This window comes from Tasmannia lanceolata, unplaced genomic scaffold (genome assembly GCF_043159265.1).
Source record: "Tasmannia lanceolata isolate RefF3 unplaced genomic scaffold, GAP_Taslan_0.1 ptg000037l, whole genome shotgun sequence".
NCBI classification, from domain to species: Eukaryota; Viridiplantae; Streptophyta; class Magnoliopsida; order Canellales; family Winteraceae; genus Tasmannia; species Tasmannia lanceolata.
In genome coordinates this window covers 57,763,844-57,783,975 of record NW_027518714.1, presented here as the reverse complement: position 1 = coordinate 57,783,975, position 20,132 = coordinate 57,763,844, and the positions used below count along the sequence as shown (strand labels likewise).

Here is a 20,132-nt window from a genome sequence, read left to right as displayed (position 1 = left end):
TTTTGATGTGCACACGGATGCGCGAATTTTGATGGGCGCGCGGTTGGATCATGTCCTATTCGAACCTGATTTGTCCTCTTCAAGATAATGCACCCCTTCTGCATTTCACTACGCTCATTGTCTCGGTTTCTTCGCTAGGCAAACGTGCTCGGATTTTGACAAGAATTTGCAGGGACCTTAGTGGGACCCTAACCTACCTTAGGGTGTAATTGGGGACCCTAAGATGATGGTTTGATGGGTTTTTGCTCACACACCCACACACACTCAATTAGGGCTCGGTCAAAATGGGGTGTCTACAATAAGACAAGAACTTCTTGAGATCTTCTCCTCAAATTTCACCAAAATGATGAAATTTGGGGAGAAGATTAGGGGGGGAACATCTCCGCCACGTAGGCACCATGTAGGATAAAATGTAATAATGATGTCTATAAGTGATAAATTCTAGATTTCACAAATTTCTTGGATGCATTACAATAAGCATAAGGAGTGTTTTTATAGAACACTCAAATGATAAACATAACAAGAAAATAAGATAACTACGGAAAGAGATTAACCTAATCCAATTCACTTGCCTAATCTAGCCCAACTACTCAATATAGCCCAATCAAATCAAATATAGAAGATTTGATCTTAATCTGATTTTATTCTCTAATAAGAAGTTTTCTAGTGGTCAAAGATCTAAAAAACAAACAAACATACCTTGGGGAGATCTTTAGAAGATCTCAAGCCTTTGAAATTCCTAAATGTCTTGCCATATAGCAAGGTTCCATAAATATACATATCTCCAAAATCAATTTAATTATCTCAAAATTAATTATCATTTCTATTTTAGAAGGAAGAAGAGATTTTTCATCTTCTTCATAAGCTTATATATAGTGGCACATAGAGATTGTGCAAGACAAAAACTAAGGAGAAATGGGGTCTTTGAAGTTCTTCTTTGTGGTATTCCTTGTGGCAGCCATTGCAACTAAAGAGGTTGCTGAAGCAACTAATCGCCTTTCTCTCGCCGATCTCAATGGTGTCAAACCTTCAGATTTCACTCCAGGTAGTAAAAACATCCTATTCTAATTTCATTTTCTAATGTTATATCTAGCTCAATCACCACAAGAAAATGATAGCTTTGTAGAGAGCTTTTTAGTATTGGTTTTTTTGTACTTATAGTTTGTATATTTTGTGAAAGTAAAAGGATGAGGGCTCATGGTTGGATTTGTTGTTTTCAGGTTGTGCTGCAGCATGCGGACTTCAGTTTGCTTGCTGTAGTTGCAAGAACGGAGAATGCAGAAGTTGCTGTGTGAAACCCCTGAGTCTTTAGGACATTTAAATGAAGGTTGCGGACATGGAAATGGGATTATAGTATAAATAAAATGGAATAAGGAATGATCAGTTCTTCCCATATTTGTTCTTTTCTTCTGTTTTTTGCCTTTGTGTTTGCTTTGTCTTTTTAATGTGTTTGTGTGTGTGAGAGAGAGAGAGAGATTCATATGCCAAAATCAAATATTATCATGCAAGGAAAATTAAGATGGGGCATTTTTGCCAAAAAAAAAAGTCATGCATTTTTATTATAAAAAGACAAGAATAACCTTTGCTTGTTAAAAGACATAAGTACCCTCTGCTCCAGTTTTCGGTACTATGACAATTTGAAGGATTGTTTAAGATATAGATGTAAAATGCAGATGCGATGTACAACCCTGATCGTAGTGTTGTTAGTGTTGAAACCTAAAGATCATCATCGGGTCCCACATGAGACATGGTGTTTAATCTAGATCATTTATCTTGTGGGCCATTACAAGGCACCTCACTTGGTCCTGTTCAGATGCGACAAACCATACCATTAAACTCTACTAAATTCAAGGGTTAGGATCGTCCAATCAAGGTGTGATCAATGGTAATAGGCGGAATTTGTAATTGTTAGTTGGAATATGCAAAATGTCATATGCATGATCAATGGCAAAGGACCGTTTTTGGGTATGCATGACCTGATTTACTAGAGGACTCTTTTTGCAAAAACGTTATAGTTAGAGACTCATTTTGGAAAAAAAAACTCAATTAAATTTAAGATAGGCAAAGGACCATTTTGGAATAAACCACCCCACTATCACACGGTTGTGGGAACAAAACGCCCCACTATCACCCCACTACACATCTCTCTCTCTCTCTCTCTCTCCCCTTATGTTTCATTTTAGGCAATTAAAACATGCTGACCATCTATCTTACATTTAGATCTTAATCCCAACCGTCCAAATGTAGAATTTTGATATCTGACCCCACTTCCAAAAAGTTTCCTTCTCTCATTTTGATAAGGACACCCTATTTCCAAGACAAGAAAAATCATAAACTCAAATTGGTAATGACACCCCGTTCCAAGATAATGATCATAATTTTTTTTGTTATTTGATAATGACACCCCTTTCTAAGATAAATTCATAGACTTAATATATCTATTATAATATAACAGGATGGGGGTTTCACTGTTCATGCTGACGTGGACAGTACCCCCATCCGGCTTTCATCCCACGTGGCACCCTCCTCCAAAAGAGGCGAAGAAAAACTTAAACGCGTTACTATTCAATTTGGTTTCCTAAAATCTTGCTTATTTTTAAACACCCTATGGGTTTCTATTTGATTTGATTTCCTAAAATCTTGCTTATTTTTATATTGGTCTCTAAAAATAGTATTTCCATAAAAATCAGTTGAAGTTAAGATCACAGCCCCATCTAATGTAAAGGGGTGAATTATTTCGCAGTTTTCTGTTTCCATTAAATTGCATGGTTATATCCTTGATTCATCATATTCGTTGTTCATTTGAGATTAATTCTTGCTGGTGGGTTGTATTTGTTTTCTTCCTATTCTTGATAAAATCTTTGGCTCTGTTTGATTGCCACATCCCTGGCATCCCCGAGGATTTCCCAAGCAAAAAAAATAAAAATTTGCACTTTGTGGTAACTCTACGGTGCTTGGTTGCCAATGTAGCGTCAAAATTACTGGACACTACTAGACAAGTTTCAAAGGTAATAGTTGCATATATGGGGACATGACATCAATGCCCATCCATATACTATCCATGCCAAATTACTAAAAAATGGAGGAATTTGGTTTGAAATTTTTTGCTTTCTCTCTCTCTCTCTCTCTCTCTCTCTCTCTCTCTCTCTCTCTCTCTCTTCCTTCTCTCTCTCTTCTCTTTCTATATTGCTAATGACACCCCCTCCCACCGCTCTACGAGGTTGGCAACAAAACACCATTAATCACTATTCTACAAGATAAATTAAATAAAATGTTTGTCTCCTCACTATTGACTACTTATACCACTAATCTACAAGGTAACTATGTATTTGTATCCAAACATAGCTTAAGTAACCTATTTAGATTCTTTCAGTCTCTCTTCTACCCATGTGTTTTGTTCTTACTTTAATCGTACATAACTTTCAAACCGTGCATCCCACGGCTGGTCTCTAAGTTAGATGGTTAATATTGTTTGATGCCTGTGGTTATGGCCCCACCATATGGATTATCTGGATTAGCTAATTGTCAAATGAGACATTAGGACATCTTTGGAAGCCATTATTCCTTATCACCTTTACACGTCAGCATTACTCTTTTACCAGTAACCCCTTTGCTGCTATCTAACATCTATATCTGTGAGAAATTATTTGAGGGTAAATTCGTCAATTGCTTTGTCATTTAATACAAAAATTACCGACACGGGTGCCTGTATATGACAATTACGGAACAAACTACCAAGAAGAGGAGTAGACATATGACAATGACGAAAAATACTATTGATATTACGCATGCGGACAACTTGCAAAATATTGACGAGTTCGGGGCACCTGTAGAGGAACAACAATTATGGAAAACTCCATCGATTGAGGGCTAGGATCAACCTATGGAAATGATTTTACGGGCACAACCGATTGATGTTGTGTTCCATCATATGGACGGTTTGGATCAACTTATAATGTGGTCCGTACAATTCTTTGTCGGCCTGTGCATCGCTTGGAGGGCTAGGATCGGCCTATGTAAATGATTTCACGGGCACAACCCTATTGATGTTGTGTTCCATCACATCGACGGTTTGGATCAACCTATATTGCGGTCTATACAGCTCTTTGTCGGCCTAGAAAACTTTTTCTTTTGCATTTTTTTCATTACTTGGTAAATGGTTATGCGTACTTTTTTGCTTATTGTTTATAAATATTTTTAACAAATTTTTTTGTATCATATTCTATTTTTTTTGCCGTGTCATGCATCGCACGTTGGGTCTTACTAGTATATATATATATATATATATATATATATATATATATATATATATATATACACACACACACACACACTAGTAAAGCACCCCACGCGATGCGCAAGCGAGAAGAAAAAACTTAATTGTTATAAACGGACGCCTTAATAGTTATTTAACAAAAAAAAAAGGAATACTGCATAGGCACATGATCAGAGCATAACAAAGCCTCTAAAATGGTAATACAAAAATAAGAAAATTTAACAAAGCCACTAAAATGGTAATACAAAACCAAGAAAATGAGTGGGATTGGAAATATCCCTCTAAATCTTGGAAAGAAAACTTTTCCACATGAAATTTTTTCCATCAGAATTGATTTTCTTGCAATCCAAACAGGGCTGAAAAAGTTTTAAAAAGGAAAAAAACCTTGAACAATTTCTCGGAAAGCTATTTCGTGGCTGGCTTTTGCATGTGAGAATAGCCACCTTAGATGAATTGAAAAATTTTGCCAAAAGGTCTCTCACATGCAAAAGCTAGCCGTGAAATTGCCTGACAAATCTCTTTTTACACACAAAAGAGAAAAAATATAACGTAACCACCCCTATTTACATAGTAGTTCAAGGGGCATTCAATTGAGGAAAATTTCATTCCAAATTAATCATAATCTTATCATTTTCCTTTGAATTTTGGATCCTAAAAAATGTTTTTCCTGCAAGCCAAAGTAAAACTAATTTCCTTGAACTATTATTGCTTTAGCATTTTAGAGCAATTATAATTTTGGAAGAAAATTTTGCCATCAGAAATGTTTTTCTTGCAATCAAAATAGGGTTGGAAAAGTTTGGGGAAAAAATTCATAAATTTTTACTATTTTACCCGCAAAAAATTATAACTTGAACCACCCCTATTTACATATGAGTTAGAGGGACATTGAATTGAGGAAAATATCACTAATATACTCCAAATTAATCAAAATCTTATCATTTTCCTTTGAACTGTGGAAAGAAAAAAATTTCCAAGAAAAATATTTCATCCGAAATGTTTTTTCTTGCAATGTAGAAAGGAAAACTCATTTCCCCACAACAATTTTTACTTTAGCATTTTAAAGGGAGATACTTTTTTCAGAAAATTGGAATAAATAACCAAAGTCTGACATTTTTTATTTCTTTTATGTAGCTTATGACATGTGTTATATCCTTCTAAGCATGCTCGGCACATGTTAATACCTAACTCCCTCCATCTTTATCAAAGCTGCTCATTCAAATGGCCCTACCTGCCTACTGCCATATGAAAAAACAAAGGAAGAAACATAGGATAATATCTCTTGTTAGGGTTTTCAAAGAGCGAGAGAGAGAGAGAGAGAGAGAGAGAGAGAGAGAGATGTGTATAGAGCTTTGAGGGAGAAATTGAGCATTAAATCCTGTAAGGAAAAAAAAAGATAAAGGGATGGGCAAGAGTGATTTGGTAATAAAGAACTGGTGGAGTTTGGAAAGGAGAAAAGAGGAGGTAGAAGAAATCAGGTTGAGACAAATCTCATTGAATAATTAAAATCGTCCATCTGATGGATGGAAAGTGCATATATGGAAATCTATATAGATTGGAGGTCTACCATCATCGTATGGAATTTTTTTTTAAAGAAGAACCTATGTACATTGTCAGTCATTATATGAACGGTTTGGATTATCCTATGAAAATGGTCCGTGTAAGTTTTTTTTTGGGAAATACGGTACTATAATGGCTTACAGCATCGCATTAGCGGCCAAATTTCTGGAGAGAGAGACATATACGCGTGCGCGTGGGACCCAACTCTTTTATTCAACATGTAAATAGATAAGAGTGAATAAGATAAGACACGAGTGAATAAGATAAGACACGTAAAGCGATAAGAGTGAATAAGATAGAGAGAGAGAAATGAACGTACATAGCCAAGATACGTCATTGTGGAAGTGGGACCCACATGATGGAAACCATGGAGATTTAAACACGTAAAGGTGGCTCGGATGGAATTTTGGAAATGAAACAGGTGTACTTCGCCAGAAACGCAGCCAAATTACACTAGTCGCCTTAATAGATTTTACAAAAAAATTAAAAAAAGTCTGACTTTTCCTATCTGCTTTATAATATAATAACTAGTAAAAAATCATCTGCGATACACGGGCCGACAAAGAACTGTACGGACCATATCATAGGTTGATCTAAACCATCCATGTGATGGAACACAAAATCAATAGGTTGTGCCCGTAAAATCATTTCCATAGGCTGATCCTAGCCCACCAATCTATAAAGATTTCCATAATTAAAAAAGCATAAAGGAGGGGGGTAGGATTGAAATTATGTGGCTTTAATGGGTGCCTTTGTTAAAAAGAATAAACGAGGGGGTATGATTGAAAATATGTGGGTTGAATGTATGCCTTCGTTAAAAAAAGTCAAAAATAAGTGATGTGTAATTCTATTAGAATTTTGGGAGAAATTTAAATAATTCTCTCATTTTCTCTTCTACTATATATATATACTAGTGGCCGACAAAGAACTGTACGGACCACGTCATAGGTTGATCCAAACCGTCCATGTGATGGAACACAACATAAATAGGTTGTGCCCCAAAAATCATTTCCATAGGCTGATCCTAGCCCTCCAATATATAGATGTTTCCATAATTCCTCTTAAATCGGATGGTTAAGATCACCCTATAGATTTTTTATTAAAAAACCATAAAGGAGGGGGGTAAGATTGAAATTATATGGCTTTAATGGGTGCCTTTGTTAAAAGCATAAAGGAGGGGGTAGGATTGAAAATATGTGAGTTGAATGGGTGCATTTGTTAAAAAAAGTCAACAAAAGTAATGTGTAATTCTCATATAATTTTCAAAAAAATCAAAAAATTCACTTATTTTCCTCCCAGCTTATAGTAGTATATATATATATATATACTAGCAAAAAACCCCGTGCGATGCACGAGCCGACAAAGAATTGTACATACCACACCATAGGTTGATCTAAACCGTCCATGTGATGGAACACAACGTGTATAGGTTGTGCTCGTAAAATAATTTCCATAGGCTGATCCTAGCCCTCCAATCTATAGAGGTTTCGATAATTGTTGTTCAAGGTGCCAAGAATTCGTCAATATTTTTACAGGTGTCCTGCATTCGTAATAACAAACTTTCCATAATTTGAGGCCAACAACCATTCAAGGATTAGTGAGGGTTCCGCGGCTTGATTTGGCTCCCTGATGAAGTGTTTTGCAGATACATCTCTTGCAGCAATGCAATGATTCCCATCTTGAGAACCAGAACCAGATGAAGGGTATCTCCAAGGATGGGTTCAATAAGAAGGTAGTTGGGAGAGCTTAATAAAACCCTTCAAGCTGCCTCACCTATCATACCATTTTTTCCCCTTGTCTCTGTAATACCAACAGTAGTAACAAAGAGAAGAAACTTACCTCCTGACCGTCCGATCGACCAAAGAGTCAGGCAATGAAAGTTGCTCGATCGATATCGACTTGAGATGTGCCCTCTAGTATGGCATGAATTCCATTTTATACATGCCAATTCCACCATCCCACACCCTTTTTGGGTGCGTTTGGTACACCGGAATTGGTAATCAGAATCGGTATCTGATTACTTTCCCATGGATTCAGGCGTTTGGGTGTCACAAGCAAGGGGAATGGAAAGGAGAATGTGGAATATTTGATGGAATTTTTGGTGGCGAACGATACCCACGCCAAGAGGTGGTATTCTGATTCCCGCCTCTCTCTCCACTAAAAACTGTTCTCCCAAAAATTTCTCTCTCTCTCTCTCTCATGATCTTAAAGATAAAAGAAAACCTTCACACCAAAAAATTCTAAATTTACATCATCAAGTGTGTATAACTTTAAGAATGGCACTATATTTTCACATAACAGACATGATCACCTCAATTAAAACAATTGTATCAATATATTGAAAAATATTTTTTCTTTGTTATTCAAGAGATATTTAAGAAAGTCACAGTGCACCCATATGAGTCTGTCGGATTTCGGTCTTTTTTTTTTCCTTTAAACCCGGCCCTACCCAAGATTGAGTCGGGTTTTAAATTTTAAAACCCGACCCTACCGAAGACCCATGATTTCTAAACACGACCCATGTTATTTTCAGGTCGGGTCGATGCGGGTCAAGTTGCAACCCTGCATCCAACAATTGCTTTATTCCATTAAAATAATTGAATTGACAAAATTACCCTCAACCTCTCTCTCTCTCTCTCTCTCTCTCTCTCTCTCTCTCTCCCCTCTTTTGTGGGCTCACCCATGGACTCCATTACCCAAAGCAATCTAAATCCCCTTTTCAATTTTTTTAGGCCTCAGCTAATAATCAATCCAATTCGTCTACTTTGTGGGCCCACCCGGGTCAATTGTTTATTGAGTTGTGGTGGGACCCCTCATGTAATCAATCCAAACTGTCTACCTAGTCGCCATCTTTGGATTCTATGACTGGTACATGACGTGTACACAAAAAGCTCAGTGGGCCCATATTATTTTCATGATCCAAGCCACTCATTTGTTAGTCCTTAACTTAAATAGACTATATGTGCCCTAAAATAATCTCCATGGGGTTATCCTAACAGTCTGATCTATTGATATTTCTATATAGTACAATCCTATTTAAACATCTACAGATTGGAGGGTTAGGGTCATCTCATGGAGTTGGTTTTCGGAGCATAGCGTATTTAAGGTGAGACCCAACAATTGAACGGCTTGGATCATCCAGCTTGGATCTTTGAACAAATTGGGCCCAATTGGACATATCATTCAAGCATGAGAGAGAGGAGAGAATTTATAGAAGTTTTTCTTAAACCCAAAAGGAACAAAATGCATGGGAATTGAAGTCATTTTTTTTCATTTCCTCAGACCTCAAAAGAACAACAATGAATGGGAAGTTCTTTATTTTTTTTCCTTTTCTGTACAGTTTTTACAAGCACTCTCTCTAAGCATATAGATAACTTCATGCTTAGTGAAGAACATAGCAAATTAAGCTAAATCATCATAGATTATCGAAAGGATTGCCCTTTCATCAGGTCGCCCATTTTCGCTTTGTAGTTGGCGGATTTTGAATGAAGAGGATCCAACAGAGAGGGCATGGAGTGGCTTGTCTGTCACACGTATAAGACTGTAGAACCATGCTCCTAGCAAAGTTCCCAACACTGGGCCCACCAAGTACACCCATATCCCTCTATATTCCTTGCTTGCTATTGCGGGTCCTATACTTCTTGCAGGGTTCATCGATCCTCCTGATATTGGCCTGCAATTCATTCTACATAAAGATTAATCACATCTTGATAGTTTCTACTTTCAGTAAGGCCTTGTTCGTTTTATATTGTTGGAACCGATTGTGAGACCAATACTGCTCTAATACCATGTAAAACTACCAATTAATCCAAACACTTAAGCTGTTGGAGTTGGAGTTGTTTAATCTTTTATATTACAACAAAATCTGTTGCCTTGGTTATGTTTATTTCTTTCTATGTTTGTCTTGATCTCAAGGTGGGCTTATATAGAGCACATACAAGTTAAACATAGAAAGAAATAAACATAGCCAAAGCAAGAGATAATTCTAGAAATCCTACCTGCTAAGCTTAGCCTAATTGCTAATTTAAGCTTAGGGGTGTCAATGGATCCAGGCGGTCCGATGACCATCCGAATCCGAACTTTAATGAACGGGATATAAGCATACCAAGAGGGTCCATGGTCATATTTCGGATTCCAAATTATATGATCCGAAAATTTTCGGATCGGATCTAGGCATGCTACAAAAGTCCTTAGGGACAGTCACGATCCGAAATCATTTTATAGAAATACCCTCAAAATCATTATGAAATCAATGTCAATTGTCAAGTGGGGGTATTCTCATCAAAATAGCCCATATTCTTCTAGTAGTTATCGGTTTCCTTCTTTATTGAACGAAATCTCCTCTTTCCTTTTCAAAATAAATCTCCTCTTCCCTCGCATGTAAGTAACCCCTTCCTATTTGAACATCTCATATTCCTGTCGGTAACCCTAACCCATCTTCTCCATTGACATTAACGTTCTGTCGCTAGTCATTGCTCTCACCTTCGCCATCGCCGCAACCTTACCTTCTCAGTATCCTATGAGTAAGCACGGAAAACTACTGTTAAGGTTTTGGTTTCTATTATCTTCTTAGAATACTGGATAGTGGATATGTATTTTCCCCTGTTTTTAGGCACTTATTTGAAGTCGGTCGCTGCTTTTCATTATGGTTTCCTAGTTTTTGTAATGTTCCCTAGTTTAGTGAAGTTTCCTTGGAGAGTGGGGTGATGAAGTTGTAACGACTGAGTTTGTGGACGAGGAGAAGGAGATCCGTGGGAATGGAAAAAAGACTTAGCAGTTAGTTTGTGGTGAAAAATTTGTCGGCTTTGGATGTGACCTTAAATCTTACCGAGTTGCGTAGGGGATCGACATATAGAAGGGATTTGGTTGGCAATTTTGCAAAAAGCCATTTTGCGGCTCTTTTTCGGGAGAGGATGGCCACCTGGCAAAAGATTTTGTCCTATTCATTTAATTTATCTAAGGGCGGTTCTCTCCTGTAAAACTGAGCCACGAAATGTCTTTCCAAGAAATTGCCTGGTAGTTGGGCTTAGTTGGATGCTTCAGCAGGGGGTCCAACATTTGAACAGTGTCAACCGTCCATCTAAAAGGCGTTGCGGTGGATCTCTTGTGACCAAAAAATAGTGGACTGACATTCTAACTCTGTTAAAAAAATTTAATTGTGTACTAAGCTTAGTATGACATAATAGGACACTCCGATGGAGGGTCTGATTTAAAATGGATCGTGATCGTGACGTGGAAAGTAGGATATGAAGAACAATCCGAATCCGATCCGACCGATAAGGAATTTGAATGGATCATGATTGTAACATAGGTGGATCCGATCCGAAGTAAATCTGCTGACACCCCTACTTTTAAGGGTGATTTCTACCCGAGTCCCAAAAAGTGGTATCAGATTGAGGGCGTGATAATCCTGGTGAAATCCCTTGGAGAAGATCTCGTAGTTGAGTTCTACCCTGGGCCGAACACTTTCATATTGTTTCAGTGTTTTGTCTGATACTTTCTCGTTAGGCTCAATATGGGCCCATGGGCTGATGTGGGTCAGGTCCAATTAGCATAATCATATCCTCAAGGGTATTAGCACGTTTTGCATGACCTGTGATACTTAGTGTCTACTCTCTGCACCTAACAAAAATCTCAACATTTTCATTTTTAAATGGATTAAAAAACCGGTACGAAATTCTCTAACCATTGATTTGGTTAAGGCCCCTGATTGAACGGATGAGATGTTTCTTCAGCATGGAATCCTGGTCCAAAAAACTTGGCCAAGTAAGGTGGCACCCATCCACGTTAGCAGATCTCTTTCTTTGACCTGGTCCCCCGACTTATGTTAGCACAAGCACGAGGAATACAACTGTACAAGCAACAGGACAAAACGACAAACAACACTTGATTCAAACAAGTAAGTGGTTAACCTGGCGCACGTTTTATAACTGTCCGAACAGCTCACGTTAGCATTACTCATACCATGCCCTATCCTCTCAAAATCCGCCACGTGTACTCCCGTTCTTACAACTATAAATCCCCTCACGCTCACACAAAAAAACCCTCTTTCAGGCTCCAACTCAGGTGGGAAGAAAAAACAGAGAAAAAAATTTCCAAAAAAAAAAAAAAAGGAAGAAAAAGAAAATGGGAAAAATTCTCTGTGATTCTACCGCCATGGCCGAAACGTTACAAGTTCCATCACCGATACTTCCATGGAAAGATCAGATCGATCAGATCTCAACCGTCGATCAGATCTCGACCTCGTGGGATACAGTAGGAGGATTAGAAGATCAGCAGAAGAGGTATCTGAACAAATTGTACAACAAAGGAGTTTTCTGGAAGCATCCAGATCGGACGGTTGAGATTTCTTTGATCTTTAAGCTATCGCACGGTGGAGATGTTAGATCTGATGGAAATTGTCTTTTTACGGCGTCACAGAGAGCGATGGGATCGAAGATCGATGCGCCGGAGCTCCGGCGAAGGACGGTTAGTAGGTTTTTGGAAGATCTTGGATCTAGGGTTTTGGAGAGGGATTTGATTGATGTGGCGATTCGGCATCTTTATTGTCCGGATTTGAAGACGGGATGGGGAATTCATGTTGTTCAGGAGGTGAAATTGCTCTCGAGGAAGGCGGATCGTGAGGGTTTAGATCTCGCCATTGCCGAGCTCGTGGATCTAGGGTTGCAGAGGTATTTTCTAGGGTTTGTTTCCTCTTTTTTCTTTTCTTTTTTTTCTGGTTTATGAGGACTTGTTTGTGACAAGTAGGGTTTCTTTCCACTTTTTTTGTGTTTTGTGGTTTCTGATGAGTTGTTTGGAACAATTAGGGTTTCTTTCTTCTCTTTTTTAATATTTTCTGGTTTCTGATGCCTTGCTTGGGAAAATTAGGGTTTCTGACTGGTTTATATCTTGATTTTCGGTTGTTGATCATGGTTTCTGTATGGCATTGTGGGTTTCTCATTTTGCTGGAGATGTTTGTTGCTAGTTAGGGTTTCTTTTTGTTCGTATGGAAGATTTCTTTTAAAATTTAGGCTACTGATATAGGCGCTACTATGTCTTAATAACTGCACAAACTCAACTTGTCTTTTCCTTTTTACTTGGCTTTCGGGACCCTTTTTTTGGGATCTGTAACCACCTTTGACAGCTGTTTAAAATTAAAAGACAACCTGAGTTTGTGCAATTATATAAACATGGTAGTGCGAACATTAGTATTCAGTAGCCTTTATTTATATCCTTAGTTTTCCAAAATAGTGGGTTGGAGTGCTGGAAATAAATTGCTTGAAAACACCCATTTTTAGGGATTTGCTAGGGTCCATCGAAATGATTTTTTGAGCACAACCTAATTAAGTTGTGATCAATCAAATGGACGGTTTTGATCATCCTACGGAGTGCACATATATCACTTTTTTTTTAGGAGGAAAAAAATGGTTTTCATCCATAATTTCGGTTATTCGGTTAACCGATTTTTTTTTGAGATATCCGAAACCGAATAACCGAATTTCCAAAAAAAAAAACGGAAACCAAACTGAACCGACCGAACCAATTCGGTTCGGTTTTGTTATTCGGTTATAACCGAATAATGAGCACCCCTAGTCCTAGATATGTAGGAGGCTTTCAAATAAAGAGCTGAAAAACTCATCTTAGGTTGTTTTGATTGGGATTACTCGTATCTTTGTTTTCATTGAGTAGTTTAGATTATGATTGACTAGTAAGAGATTACTAGAAGCTACTTCGTAGGAAGCATAAATTTTGTAAAACGAGAATGGAAGAGTAGAGAAATATTATCATTTTTCGTCTTTTTCAAGAGGGTTCCTCCCTGGATGTGAGAATAATAGTGCCTGCTTTCTTTGTTCTTTTTCCTGGATACATCATTTTAGTATTAGAGCAGGGTATAATTACACAATAACAGGCAAAGCGCATGGAGGACACCATTAAACACCTCCGCGACAACTCCGGCAAGCAAGCCGTGGCAATGGACGAGCTACGACACCAGTTGTCTGCTTTGAATCTCAAGTACGATCAGATAGTGTCTAAAGTATCAACATCATTGCCGGAGCAAGTCGAGTCTCCTATCATCTCTAGGGAGCGTGCGTACTCGATACGCCAAGATCAATTTCCCTAAGTTTGCTGGTGGGGATCCAACGAGCTGGGTATATCGTTGAGAGCAATTCTTTGACTTCAATAATATTGAGGAGAGTCACGAGGTGCATCTGGCTTCTATACACCTCGAAGACAAGGCGATTCAATGGTTCCCTTCGTACGAGAAGACCACGGGATAATTGCGTTGGTGTGAATTTGTTCACGCTATTTGCAGCCGATTCAGCCCAAATGCATACAAAGATTCAGTAGGCGAGTTAACCAAACTCTGTCGGTTGGGTACAATGAAGGCATACCAAGAGGAGTTTGAAGAATTGGCCAATAGAACCATCGGCCTACCTGATTATTTCTTCATCAGTTGCTTCCTCAGTAGGCTAAAAGAGGGGATCCGAACTGGAGTGCAAATGTTCAGACTGAAATCAGTCGTCCAGGCTATTGGCTTAGGAGGAAAGCATCGAGGCCTTGGCTAAGCGCTCTCAAATTCCGCAGAAAAAGATGCTGGCTGCGGGCACGATCCGACCTGGAGTAAGTTGTTTTTCTTCACCAGTTATACTTGTTCGCAAGAAAGATAATACCTGGAGGATGTGTATTGACTACCGAGCCCTAAACAAGTAAACCATTAAAGACAGATGTCTCATACCGACTGCTGATGAGCTGTTGGACGAACTACATGGTGCACAATATTTCTTCAAGTTGGATCTTCATTCCGGGATATCATCAGATTCGAGATCAATAAGAATCATGATGAAGTGTTTCATTTGTCTATCATTATCGACAATTCCATCCGTATTATCTATGGAATTCGAACTTGAACTCTATTTATGATTCATTATTTCTATCTTATTGGCAGTTGTTCCTTATTTCAGCATATTGATTTCCGCCTATTCTTGTTTTATACCGTTTCATGTGCCTCTACTCCGCCTACTTTTTGTGCCAACTTCGCCAGCCTCGCAGGTACTGATTTCCTCCTGCTTCATGCGCCGGGCCTGTACCTCCCAGATTGTCTCCTCCTCTTTCCCAGATTTCCCATACTATTCTATTAGCCGGCCTGTATACCAACGAGTCCACTGACCGGATGCGTACAAAATGGCATTTCGGGCACATGGAGGCCATTATGAGTTTTTAGTGATTTCTTTTGGCTTGACAAACTTACCATCCACCTTCCAAAGACCAATGAATGAGGTATTTCAACCATATCGCAGAAAATTTATTTTGGTGTTTTTTGATGACGTTTTGGTGTTCAGTCAAAGTTGGCAAGATAACCTACGACACCTAAGCCTCACCCCAGAACTCTTACGGCAACACCAATTGTATGTCAAACGATCCAAACCCCTTTTTTGTGGCGACAAGAACGTGAATACCTTGGCCACATTATATCAAATAATGGGGTGGCTGCTGATCCCTTAAAAATCGAGTGCATGATTAATTGGCTATATCTCGCACCTTGAGTGCTCTACGTGGATTCCTCAGCCGCACAGGGTATTACTGGAGATTTGTGAAGGACTACACCTAAATTGGTGCTCCACTAACAGCCATACTTAAATGAGACTCATTTCAGTGGTCACCCGCTTCCAAGTAAGCCTTTGATTATCTCAAATCGGCCATGACTAAAACCTCTGTGTGAGCACTTTCCGATTTTTCTAAAACCTTCATTGTGGAATGTGATGCCTCTAGGTCAAGGCTAGGTGGGGTATTAATTCAAGAGGGTAGACCAATGTCTTCTATCAGCAAGCCTTGTCAGAAAAGAACTGTGGGCTTTCGATGAATGAGAAGTAACCCCCTTGCAGTGGCATTTGCTATTACCAAATGGTGGCCATACTTAATCAAGGTTTTAAATTTCGGTTTTGGAATGCGTTTCAGTCCTCACCGATTCCAACGAAATCAAATATTGCATTATTTTATACGGTAAAAAATTTCAGCGTAAATTACCGAAATTTCGGATGAAATCCAACGAAATCAAATATTGCATTACTTTATACGGCAAAAAGTTTTGGCCGAAATTACTGAAAATTTTGGAAGATATTAAATAACAAATAAATTCCAGATTTTTGTGGCGAAAGCCCTTAAATTTTAGACCGAAATTTCAGGAATCCGTAATTTCGATTGAAATAATGTAACGTTTCGAGTAACATCGATTTCGATTTCGGTACCGAAATTGTCGAAATTTAAAACCTTGTACTTAATGGGGCGGCACTTTAAGATTAAGACTGATCATCACAGTCTTAAATACCTTTTAGAGCAACGCTTGACTACTTCAGCCCGACAAAAATGGCTCACTAAGATGTTGGGTATGACTAGGAAATTCTCTACTGCAGTGGACGGGAAAATAAGGCGGTTGATACACTATCAAGGAGAGAATACAAGGAGGGCGTCTTCCTTGCCATATTTTATGCTATTCCTTAGTGGGTGGAAGAGGTACAAGGCGGTTGGAGCCACATTCCCGAATTACTTGCGATTATCAAGAAGCTCAAAGCCGACCCAACGTCCAAGCCCGGGTATACATGGTCACATGGTCAGGTCACACCTTCATGAACAATGTATTTAAACTCTATAGGCTGCATGCATAGATTGTCAGTGATAGAGACTCAGTCTTTACCAGCAAATTTTGGCAGGAGCTGTTCAAATTTCATGGCACACAACTACGCCTAGTTCAGATTACCATCCTTAAACAGATGGACAAACTGATTTTACTAAATGGGTGCCTTGAAAAGTATTTGCGTAGTATAACAGGTGACCGACCCAAGCAATGGGCTTGCTGGCTTCCTTTGGCTGAATGATGGCACAACACGACCTACCATTCCACAACCAAAGTGACTCCTTATGAGGCTGTATACGGCTAGCTGCCACTTACCCACATTTATTAAATGGTGATGCTAATGTTGCTGCCGTTGACCAAGCCCAATGCAATCGGGAGTCCCTCATCTTTCTCTTACGTGAAAACCTGTAATAAGTCCATGATCGCATGAAAATGTTGGCCGACGAGCATCGAATTGACAGGGAATTCAAAGTAGGCGACGATTGGGTGTATTTATGTCTCCAGCCATATCAGCGAGCCTCGGTCGCTATGAGACGTAACATGAATTTGGCTCCAAGGTACTACGTCCTTTTCAAGGTGCTTCAACGAATTGGGAAGGTGGCATACAAAATCAACTTGCCGGGAGACAGACACATCCACCCCATGTTTCATGTTTACCCTCTCAAGAAAAAGATAGTCCACCACATAGTACCTCAGGTGAATCTATCCCTAGTGGACGGCGAAGGACGAATCACGCTGAACTGGTTGCAATACTAGATTGGCGTATTGGTCAACAAGAAGAACTGAGCTGTTATTCAAGTTTTAATTCATTGGTTAAACACTTTCCCAGAGCATGTTACATGAACCTTGAGGACATGGTTGATCTCAAGTGGGCAGGAATGTTACGTACACGGCATGAATCCTAGATATTTAGGAGTCTTTCAATTGAAGAATTTGAATAACTCTTTGTAGGTTGTTTTGATTGTGCTTCTGATTTGGATAACTCTTAGTTTAGATTATGATTGGCTAGTAGGAGGTTGTTAGAAACTACTACTTAGGAAGCATAAATATTGTAAAATGAGAATGGAAGAATAAAGAAATATTATCATTTTTGTGTTTTCAAGAAGGTTCCCCCCTGGCCATTCAAAAAAGAAAGGAAGGTGGTTTCCCCCTGGATGTGGGAATAACAATGCTTGCTTTCTTTGTTCTTCTTCCTGGATACATCGGGTTTTCTTTATATTTTTTTTCTTTATATTTATCTTTGCATTATTTTCTCTAAATAAAAAAGAATGGTTAGGGCTTCTTTTGATGCTGCAAAATTAATCCCTTTTTTGTCAGTAAGATTGTTTTAATTTAATCTTATTTGCAAATGGGACATTACGGCCTCTTTGGAATCCACCAAATATATCATTTATAAAACTATTATGACCACTATTTTCAAATAATCATATTGAACTTTAAAACCATTTGCATACAAGGTTATATGCTATTAATTTTTAGATGTATCCATAGACACTTCGTCTTTTTTGTTCTTAGGAATGGAGCATCCAATCCAACGACAATGGGCACCACTGATAACAACACTGAGTATTTTTTTGATGGGATAACACGTGTCTAAAAGAGTTTTTTGGGCCAACGCTGGTGAGTTAGCATGATCTGGTTGGTTCACCTGGTGCATGGTAGATATTCCATAATGCCATAAAGGTCATTCTCATTCAGTGTGGGAGCCCACTGACTGAATGAACCATCGGATCATGTTGACATCATGGGTATGTTGTGGGCATCCCATAATATGTTTATCCATCTCTCTAATAACAAGACAATATTTTGTGTACTTCTATATTTCCATTCTCTGCAAAAATAACAGAATAAAATTAATGCCAGTCATGCCGATGAGTGTAATGTTTTTTTTTTTTTTTGGGTCAGTTTTGAAAGTGGGGATGTTTATGCACTTCGGAGTTCTTCTTTATATCTCTATTTCTTATTTATGTGAAGGGAAACAGCTGCAGAGTCTATATATAAAGAGAGGTGCATTTCTGTGGACGATGGTCCAAGTTGGGCAAAATACATGTCCATTTCTGGTTCACCAGAAGATGAGTTTGACATCATCACTTTGCAATATACTGAGGAGGGATTACTAACAGTAGATGAGAACAGGGAGGGCCATGCTGCTGCTTTTGGAGATGATATAGCAATAGAGAGTCTGGCAACAGAGTTCAAACGAGAAATATATGTGGTGAGAAGCTTCATGCATTTAGAATGTCTTAGCGCTTCTATTTCATGATTACCAATTTTTGTGAATTTCCTTGGAGGGATAACTTTTCATTCTGTTCTTTTTGTGACTTTTGGGAACTCTCTTAGAAATCATTTATTTTCACAAGATGTGGTATATTCGATTTAACTCGAAATAATGGCTTCTTTTTGGAAATTTTGGAATTAAAGCCATATGTGTTTTTTTGCTTGTCGTGCGGACTCTCCTAGAAAGAAAAATCTTTCAGCACACTCAAGTCGAAGAAAAGAAAATATAAGCTTCTTCAATCACCCCTGACCAATTGCTTGTTGTTGTTATGAGCATGGTCAGCACTGAACTTTTCTGGAATTAAAATGCCCTTTAAATTAATTTTTGCTTTCTGCTGTAAAAGTCTGTTGAACTTACTGAACTCTTTAGTGGATAATTTGTTCAGCATCTTTTATTCACTCAATTATGTTTCAGGTCCAAGCCCATGGATCAGATGGAATGGTTGATGAAGATAATTGTGTTTTCTTCCTTCCACATCGTCCCAGAAGTCAAATTTGCGAGCCTCCTTTTTTCCTCTTTATGAAAGGAACTGGTAAATGTTCATTTGTTCTCATATTGATAATTAATAATTTAGTACCACTATTTTTGTTGGTGCTAATATTAACATTACGAAATTATTGAAATGAATATTGCTATGGGGCTGACGCTCATGTCTCAATAGTTAATGGGTTCATCATACTTTCGAGTTTTGACCCCTTTTTTGCTTATTGAGATTATACATTCCAACCAGCAAGAAAGCGAAAAGTTATTGCTACCAACACTGCTATTGCTACCATTTCAACAACAACAAAAAAACACTGCTATTGCTAAGATTACTATTCTTACGTCTCTTTTGATGAAACTTAATTCAGTGGATTTTATCAGCTATGTTTGGAGTTAGATTTTAAGTGTCGTTTCTATACAGGTTGGTGTGGTGCCGGAGCTGATCATTATGAGCCTTTGATTGCGGATCCCACTTCGTTTATTTCACAGGAGAAGGCTGCTGTTGTACTTTGAAGACCTTTCGGTCTTGCAGTTTTGTGGATTAGAGGTTGAGTTAGTCTTTGTTGTATTTGGGCGGTAATCTAGTTTTGGTGATTCTTTATTAGGGTGCATGAAGAAATTCTGTTTCATAGTTCCCATTTTTTAACCGTGGATTAGTATTGACTCTAACCTGCCAGTCTATCCACCTGCATTTGAGATCCCCATAGTACTTTTGTAGCAGTATTGCCAGCTTCCATTGGTTTTTAAGTTGGTAAGGTTTAGAGATTGTCTTGTTTTTGTATTCTATATTAAAGAATTCTGTGTAACTCTACATGTGTTTGTTTCTCTTGCTGGTTTCCCATTCCATTTGAATGATAGAGACAAGTTTCTGTTTGTTAATTATCAAACTTGCTTTTCTTATGTAGCTAGCTACTAAGTAATCTTAT

At 38.3% G+C, this 20,132-nt stretch overlaps 1 protein-coding gene and 1 long non-coding RNA gene across 2 annotated transcripts; both read left to right on the top strand.

Annotated features, from left to right (window-relative positions):
* Positions 1–909: 909 nt before the first annotated feature.
* Positions 910–1,393, top strand: LOC143860479 (uncharacterized). Its single transcript, XR_013239722.1, has 2 exons — positions 910–1,045; positions 1,221–1,393. It is a non-coding gene; the product is annotated as an uncharacterized LOC143860479 (long non-coding RNA).
* A 10,471-nt stretch (positions 1,394–11,864) lies between these two features.
* LOC143861122 (Gap junction beta-4 protein) lies at positions 11,865–20,085 on the top strand. Its single transcript, XM_077372044.1, has 4 exons — positions 11,865–12,504; positions 18,420–18,660; positions 19,138–19,255; positions 19,628–20,085. The coding sequence occupies exons 1-4, from the start codon at positions 11,960–11,962 to the stop codon at positions 19,717–19,719; spliced, it is 996 nt and encodes a 331-aa protein (XP_077228159.1). The 5' UTR covers positions 11,865–11,959; the 3' UTR covers positions 19,720–20,085.
* Positions 20,086–20,132: the final 47 nt, after the last annotated feature.